Genomic DNA, 8910 nt, shown 5'->3' with positions numbered 1-8910 from the left:
ACTCTTGGGCAATAACATTCTATTCTATTCTACACAATTACAAACACACATGGGATGGGACCATACATTTGGAATCTAGAATTATTAAACACTCTTTCCTGAATCCACAACCTTCCCAAATTTGCTTTCTTCTTAGCCCAATTTCTTTTTCCAGGGGGAAAAGAGCCAGGGGCAAGGGGAGAGAAAAAGGTAGCAGCAAGGTATCATTTCAATCCTTAGGCGGTTATTCTAGTTCCAACTCCTCATGGGACAATGTTTGTTTGTTTATTTGTTTGTCAAAACCATGTACAAGATAGCAGATATTGATATAAACATAAACATAAGCAAAGTGGGTTGTCCTGTGGCGAGATGGCTGTGGTAAGTTGGTCAGGGCAAATTGCCATAGACGCTCCCCCCCACCACCTTACCTATGACGCCGGCTGACTTCGCAACATCACAAACCGGTCCATAGTTTTTTTTTAAAAAAAAGAGTACAGTATTGTATTGGCAGTTCTGTGTTAGCAAAAACTTTAGAAGAGAAGGATTTGGGGTAGTGATTTCTGACAGTCTCAAAATGGGTGAACAGTGCAGTCAGGCAGTAGGGAAAGCAAGTAAATGCTTGGCTGTATAGCTAGAGGTATAACAAGCAGGAAGAGGGAGATTGTGATCCCCTTATATAGAGCACTGGTGAGACCACATTTGGAATACTGTGTTCAATTTTGGACACCTCTCCTACAAAAGGATATTGACAAAATTGAATGGGTCCAAAGATGGCCTACAAAAATGGTGGAAGGTCTTAAGCATAAAACTTATCAGGAAAGACTTAATGAACTCAATCTGTATAGTCTGGAGGACAGAAGGGATCAAAACATTTAAATATGTTAAAGGGTTGAATACGGTTCAGTAGGGAAGTGTTTTTAATAGGAAAGTGAACACAAGAACAAGGGGGCACAGTCTGAGGTTAGTTGGGGAAAAGATTAAAAGTAACGTGAGAAAATATTATTTTAATGAAAGAGTACTAGATGCTTGGAACAAACTTCCAGCAGACGCGGTTGGTAAATCCACAGTAACTGAATTTAAACATGCCTGGATTAAACATACAGTATATCCATCCTAAGATAAAATACAGGAAATAGTATAAGAGCAGACTAGATGGACCAGGAGGTCTTTTTCTGCCGTCAATCCTCTATGTTTCGATATTTCTAAAATGTGAAACACGCCTACACTACCGATCCCGGCCGGACCGACCACCTTCCATTCCATTTCCGCCCGATTCTTTCCTCTTATGGAATTTAAAAAAGAGTTTTTAGATACAACGCGATTGGGGCGATCCTAAGCAAGAGAGAAGGGGAAAGCGGGCTTCGGCGTTTGCACTGCGCGGGTAAAAAGCAAAGGCGCGCATTCCTCTCAGCGCGCCTCCGCGTCGGAGTTTTAAGAGGCTTCGACCAGTTTTCTTTCTAGTGTAACTTCCCTCTAATCCTCGGCCTCGGGTCGCCGTTCTTGCGGGCGCCGCTACCTCAGACGACCCGACCGCCTCTGGGCCTCAGCGAGCCCTGGAGCCGCCCCTACTCGGGCGGAAGCTCCACCCCGGTTTACCCGCGTGGCTGAAGATGGCGTCTTCCATGGCGAGGCAAGCTGGGATCGTAATCCGAGATTTGCCTTTGCTGAGAGCCGCCCTGCTCAGGAGGCGCAACGCGGTGAGTGCGCCCGCCCGCCCCTCGCGGCGAGGCTTCGGCCTCTTATTAGCCAGGCGTCTGCGTCCTCCTGGGGTGGCAGAAGCGAGGGGCAGCTTGCCCGATCCGTCCCGGGCTTCCTCCCAGCGCCCGTCAACTTCGCAGGCTGCTCGGGGTTTTAGGTGGAGGGTGTTTGGTATTTTCTTTGGTCTCTCAGTTCATTCTCCAGAACGCAACACGTGGCACCTGCCTTTTAAACATCTCCACTTCTTCCAGATACGTCAGGTGTCTTTTTTGGCCGGGACTCAAGATTCAGCCTTTTCCTTAACCCATGCACTAGACTAGTGCTTTCCCAATTAAAATAATGATAATAATAATAAAAGGGTGAAGAAAGACAATGGGCTTGAACAAAAGTCACTTTGGAAAGTTCTTGAGTAAATTTATTTTTGCCAGGGGAACAACTCCGCGAATTCCAATGAAGGGGAATCCTTACTTTTACTTTACTCCGTTGAGGTGTGGACCTCAATAATTTCACGATCTTTGTCCCTCTCCCTCCCTGTCAGTATTGACTCTTCTCACAAGTGCCTGGGCTAGTCTCTGCAGCTTGCTTGGCAAAATTTTAGAGGTGGTTTGCTGTTGTTTGCTTCCTAGGTATGAGACAGAACAATTGACCAAAGGTCATCCAACTGGCTTCTTAAAGAAACTGGGAGTAGAGTCCCTGGCCTTCAGGTTTCTAGCCGGATGCTTTAAACAGCTATATCAAACTGGCTCTCCTATTTCATAGCATATGTTGTTATACTCTTGGTCCCCACAAACATATTGCTGCTTTTTAAGGAAGTGTGGCCTCTCTCCTTGATGGGGGGAACTGAAAGCAGGTGTAGATTTTGATCCAAGGTGAACACTGGTTAATGAGTCGAAAACCACAATCTGGCAGGAGTTGGGAGTTTTATAAATCAGTTAAATTAAATTAAGCCTTAGCTTTTCTGATTTTCCCATGAACAAGCTTGAAGGTGGGTCAAAGAGCAATTGCCTCCTATCTGCTTTCTTTACTTACTTAACACAGCCGGTTTACAAGAATACAGATAGTCTTCATTTACTAACCATAATTGGGACAAACACCTCTATTGCTAAGTAGCATGGACCTAAAGTGAGAAGTCACGTGACTGCACCTGATTCACATCAGTTTCTTAGGTTTGATTGTGTTAATACTGCCGATCATCAGATAACCATAACTTGCTAGGCTACTTATGGACTTTAATTGTGGGAAGTTGTCCATGAAGGTTGCAAGGGCAGCACATTGCACCATGTAAATGCACACCAATTGCCAACCACAATCACATGATCGTGGGAATGCTGTGATAGCTACAAATTTGAGGATTGGTTATACGTTGCCTTTTCAGTGCTGTCATAACTGAATGGTCATTGAAAAAGTAATTAATAAATTGATAAATGAGGACTATCTTGTAGTCCAAGGGTATCAAACTCATGGAGGCATCACATGATGTATTGGGGCAGAAAGAAAAGGCAAGACCTTTCCCTTGACCCCCAACAAATGGTACTCAAGGGAATCCTGCCTGCCTCAACCAACATAGAGGTGGCACATGGACATCCCCCCTTTTGCTAAACTTGGCCTGGGAGTTTGACAGTTGTACAATACTATTGTAGTCAATATTAACAGTTTCCATAGACAATTACTTGCTTAGAACTGGTTAATATTTCTTAGTTCAAGCCTCAATTCAATTAGTTCAATCCTCATATTTCTTAGTTCAATCCTTAATTATGTTGGCTGAAGGGGAGGTTCTCTAAGTTAAGGGTCTCCAACCTTGGCAACTTTATGACTTTTGGACTTCAACTCCCAGAATTCCTCAGCCAGCATGCGTTGGTTGAGGAATTCTGGGAGTTGAAGTCCATAAGTCATAAAGTTGCCAAGATTGGAGACCCCTGAACTAAGTGAATAGAAGTGATACTTCCACCTGGAGTAGTAGAAGCAAAGCAAGGAGTTGGCTTCATTGCAAATGAAGGTTGAAATTGTCCACAGATGCTGTTTGGGAGGCTGCTTTGACTAGAATAGGTGCTTGTGAACATAAGAGGAGCATCAATGGTGCATTGTACTACATTGGAGGAAGTGGTTCACACACCTCTCAGGAGCCTGCCGGCTGTTACTGTTGACATCAGTTGCTTTGCTATGTCAGCAGAGAATAGCACAATAGAGACATCAAAAATGTACTTGCTTTGGGACACAGAAAAAGCCTCCAATTCCTTTGGAAATTCCCGTGATATATTGTTCTTATTAAGAGCTGTGAACATCTGGACTTTACCAAGGCCCAGGGGTTGGCTGCTGGGGGTTTGCAGGGGTTTGGGAGAGCCTCTTGCTAAAATTCTGTGCAGTTTGGAGAACCCACAAATCCCACTCCTGGCTGGTCCTGCATATCCCATCCCACCCCTCCCTGGAGTCCCCACTTGGTCTGTTTTGGATGTGCACGGAGGCTCGGGGAGGAAAAAATGGGCCTACCGGAAGTTTGGGCCTCTGGAGCCTGGGGAGGCTGTTTTCGTCCTCCCGGAGGCTCGAGGAAAGCCTCTGGAGCCCTAGGAAGGCAAAAATGGTGCTAGAGGCCAACTAGGCCACATCCACCATGGCCATGGCCCCCCGGCACAGAAAATTCTTGCTAAAGTTTTTGAAATCCATCCCTGCGTAGCTCTTTTGCAAATGAGAGGTGGCCTCTTGTTTCATACTTGCCATTATATGTTACAATATAGCTATTGTAATTTATTTGTTTGTTGTGATCTGCCCTGTTGAGCAATGGGTAGCATTTAAGTTTGTAATAAATACTTGTTATTAAAAGTCTATCTTAATATTGAACATTAAAATCTAGCCATTGTTTTCACTTCCAGATGAAGATTACCTCTGGGTTTTGGAGATTGGTTGATATATCACAAACATTGTATTAGGTTGCCTTTTTTTAGATGTTCAAAGTGCATAGGCTCAGTAATCCATTTTATTTTTTAATTTAATTTAATTTTTTAATTTAATTTAATTTAATTTAATTTTACTATTTTATTTTATTATTTTTTATTTTTTATTTTTTATTTTTTTATTTTTTTATTTTTATTTTATTTTATATTTTATTTTATTATTTTATTTTATTTTATTTTATTTTATTTTATTTTATTTTATTTTATTTTATTTTATTTTATTTTATTTTATTTTATTTTATTTTATTTTATTTTATTTTATTTTATTTTATTTTATTTTATTTTATTTTATTTTATTTTATTTTATTTTATTTTATTTTATTTTATTTTATTTTATTTTATTTTATTTTATTTTATTTTATTTTATTTTATTTTATTTTATTTTATTTTATTTTATTTTATTTTATTTTATTTTATATTCAATTTCTAGGCCGCCTTTTAATTAAAGCAGCTAAAAACACCCTAAAACTTTAAACATTCTACTCAGTCATACAACTCAATCACACTTCTACCAATCAATTGTTTGTCTTGTAAATCAACTTTTACTGCGTGGCAGGCCACTCTGGAAAAAAGTAGTGGGTGGAGTCAAGGCAAAGTAAGTGCAATCATCTCTTGGCTTTAAATAAAATTTATCTATTAAACCAATTTACATAGCCACCCACCTCATGCACAGGTGGCTCCAGCTGGCTTACAACTTTTTAAAAACATCTAATACATAATGAAACCTCATTAAAAAAACCCTCCACCCCACCCCCCTGTGACAGCAACAAATCTGTCACTTTATCAGCTCCATCTCATTCCTGGTCACTAGGCCCACTGATAAAACCAGGGTTTTTTTGAGCCTTTTGGAAATGCAACAGGATGAGGGATAATCCAGGGCAATGCTGGTGCCATTATTTCCCTATATTTAGTGTTTAATTAATTATAAATCAGTTTAATAATTTTCCATTGTATACATACCATTAAAATTTGGTGACAACTTTTAGAGTTTGCTTTAGACTACATCCAGTCTTTTTTGGAGTTGTTTGGGATTATGTTGAATGTATTTTCCAGGCTCCTTCCTAGAATGATGATATGTGCATGCAGAGAGCTGGATTGTTGTAAGGAATGAAATACAAAGGAGCATAATTCACATTCTCAAAACCTGAGGTTTGGAAAGCGGTGGTGCAATACAGAACCAGAGGTTGTTGAGGCAACCATGGCAAATCAATAGATAAATATAGATTAAGCTTCTTGATTAGATCGGTAGTCTTCTGATGCTTAAGCAGGGAGATGTAAAATAATAAAACTGAGTGAGAGCTTAGTGCGTTTTATACATCTGCAGGACAGCAATTTCCTTGCAGGACTCTTGTTCCTGGTGTCATAGATTTACAAGAGGATCATGCAAGAATTGTCTGGGAAGCCTCAACAGGTCAACCTGCTCTCTGCTCCAGCTTTTGTTTCTAAGGCCTGCTGCCTTTCAAACGTCTTTCTCCCTAGGTCAGTGATGGCGAACCTTTTAGGCACAGAATGCACAAAACGGAAGACGCGTGCGCCAGAGTGCCAAAAACAGGATGATGAGATGGCTGATTTAAGATTTAAGATTTATTAGATTTGTATGCCGCCCCTCTCCGAAGACTCGGAGGCATATGTGCCTTGGAAACCCGATGGCCAGCTGGCTGAGCTGGAGTGATGGTGTGCATGCATGCAGAGAGGACTCCGCATGCCACCTCTGGCACGCGTACCATAGGTTCGCCATCACGGCCCTAGATCAATGATAGAAACATAGAAGACTGACGGCAGAAAAAGACCTCATGATCTATCTAGTTTGCCCTTATACTATTTTCTGTATTTTATCTTAGGATGGATATATGTTTATCCAAGGCATGTTTTAATTCAGTTACTCTGGATTTATCTACCACATCTGCTGGACGTTTGTTCCAAGGATCTACTACTCTTTCAGTAAAATAATATTTTCTCATGTTGCTTTTGATCTTTCCCCCAACTAACTTCAGATTGTGTCCCCTTGTTCTTGTGTTCGCTTTCCTATTAAAAACACTTCCCTCCTGAACCTTATTTAACCCTTTAACATATTTAAATGTTTCGATCATGTCCCCCCTTTTCCTTCTGTCCTCCAGACTACATAGATTGAGTTCATTAAGTCTTTCCTGATATGTTTTATGCTTAAGACCTTCCACCATTCTTGTAGCCCGTCTTTGGACCTGTTCAATTTTGTCAATTAACAATAACTTTCTGATGTCTACGCTTCAGCCAGCTGCAAATCCATTGAACTATCCAGGGATTAAGTCCAATCTTCACTAATTTATCTATCAGCTCTTTATGTAGTGATGGCGAACCTTTTTTCCCTCGAGTGCCAAAAGAGCGTGGGCATGCACTAGTGCACATTTACGAGTGCCCAACCATAATTCAATGCCTGGAGAGGCCAAAAACAGCTTCCCCCTCCCCACAGAGGTCCTCTGGAGGTTGGAAATGGCCTGTTTCCCAACTTCTGGTGGGCGCTGCAGGTTCATGTTTCGCCCTCCCCAGGTTCCACAGGCTTCCTTGGAGCCAGGGGAGAGTAAAAGTGCCCTACCCCACCAACCCCGAAGGCCCTCTGGAAGCCAAAAACGCCCTCCCAGAGCCTCTGTGTGAGCCAAAAAATCAGCTGGGCCGCACACACATGCACACAGGAGCTGAGCTAGAGCAACGGCTTGCGTGCCAGCAGATATAGCTCTGCGTGTCACCTGTGGCACCCGTGCCATAGGTTCGCCATCACTGCCCTAGATCCTTCGTTTCCTAGCCTCTCCATGCTCTCTCCGTCACCTGCTCCCAATTTGGGAGTTTTATTCAACATTGCATGTGCTCCCGTCCCCCAAATATTCTAACTGCCCAGGTTGGTGGAGTGGATAATGCGTGTAGCTAGAAATTGGGAGACAGTGAGTTCTAGGTCTGCCTAGGTCTCTCTCAGTAGCATTCATATTCACTGCTCAAAAATAAATAAATAAAGGGAACACTTAAACAACACAATATAACTCCAAGCAAATCAAACTTCTGTGAAATCAAACTGTCCACTTAGGAAGCAACACTGATTGCCAATCCATTTCACATGCTGTTGCACACATTCAACTCTGTACAGAACAAATATTTCATTCATTCAGATCTAGGATGTGTTATTTGAGAGTTCCCCTTATTTTTTTGAGAGTATAGCATAGATTTAGAGAAATGTTTTCTTCTGCCATTGATACCTGCAACCAGGCTGTGGCCTTTGGGGTTGCCCACTTTTGTTATAAACTGACTAGGTCCTGAAGATTGAAAGCTCCAGTTGCAAGAAATTTCTTCCTTATTTTCTTGTGTTGCTCACAGTTGGTATGCTTTGATTTTTTTAACCTTTGATGAAAAGTCACCTGCTTTAGCCCAACTATCAATGTGCTACCTCCTTCAGTTTTATTGCTAACTGCCTACATGTTTTTTACTGTTAACCTCTTCACTCTACAGTTTCAATTGCAGTGGCAAAAGCTTTTTCCTCTTCAACTCTTCTGATACAACATGCTTTATGTATGGTGTTGTCTCTGTAAACTAGATGCCACTGAATACAAGGTACACGGCAACTGTCAAGTGTAAGTTGGCGTGTTTGAGGTTTTGAATACCAGTTGCGACAAAACAAAAATGCAGTATGTAGGTGTGTTGAACATAATCTTGATTTAAACCGCCAGAAGAAAGCCATGAATTTTTAATTTAAACAAGAACAAAGCAGAAATGCTTGAGAAACACCAACACCTGTTTTTGTCAGCTGCTGATTTAAAGAAATAAAGCTTTGGTAGAATATTATACAAATCAATGAAATGATTAGTACTTTTAAAATTGGGAAACATGCTTTATTATGCTTTATAATGAAAAATAAAAGATTAAACAGGAATGCCTTAACTGCACCGTTTTAAATCTCCTTTTTTAAAAAAAAATAGGGCCTTGATTTAGTTTTATTTCAGGGTGTATTTCAGCATAAATTATATACAGGTAGTCCTTGACTTATGTTCACAATTGAGATCAGAATTTCTGTTGTTAAACAAGGGAGTGGTGAAGTGAGTCCTGACCAGAGGTGGTATTCTGCAGGTTCAGACTGATTTGGGCGAACTGGTAGCGGCGACTGCCATGGTATTAGCTTATTTAGGCATGGTTTTGAGGTTGGGCACATGTGTGGGTGTGCGCTCATATTTGTGAAGGTAAGTGAATACCACCCCTGGTCATGACCAATTTATGAACTTTTTGCCATGGTTATTAAGTGAATCATTCGAATTGTTAAGTGAAT

The 8910-nt window shown here is 41.0% G+C and overlaps 1 protein-coding gene across 1 annotated transcript in view; it reads left to right on the top strand.

Moving 5' to 3' along the window:
- The first annotated feature begins 1177 nt into the window (after window positions 1–1177).
- The window catches only part of SUCLG2 (succinate-CoA ligase GDP-forming subunit beta), a 366453-nt gene continuing 358720 nt past the window's right edge, over window positions 1178–8910 (top strand). Inside the window, exon 1 of the mRNA XM_070738185.1 lies at window positions 1178–1676. Coding sequence (XP_070594286.1) covers window positions 1590–1676 — 87 coding nt within the window. The 5' untranslated portion in view covers window positions 1178–1589. The remainder of the gene's footprint in view (window positions 1677–8910) is intronic.

This window comes from Erythrolamprus reginae, chromosome 2 (genome assembly GCF_031021105.1).
Source record: "Erythrolamprus reginae isolate rEryReg1 chromosome 2, rEryReg1.hap1, whole genome shotgun sequence".
NCBI classification, from domain to species: domain Eukaryota; kingdom Metazoa; phylum Chordata; class Lepidosauria; order Squamata; family Dipsadidae; genus Erythrolamprus; species Erythrolamprus reginae.
Note: the sequence above shows the minus strand (reverse complement) of the source record. Positions and strands in the feature narration are given on the sequence as shown.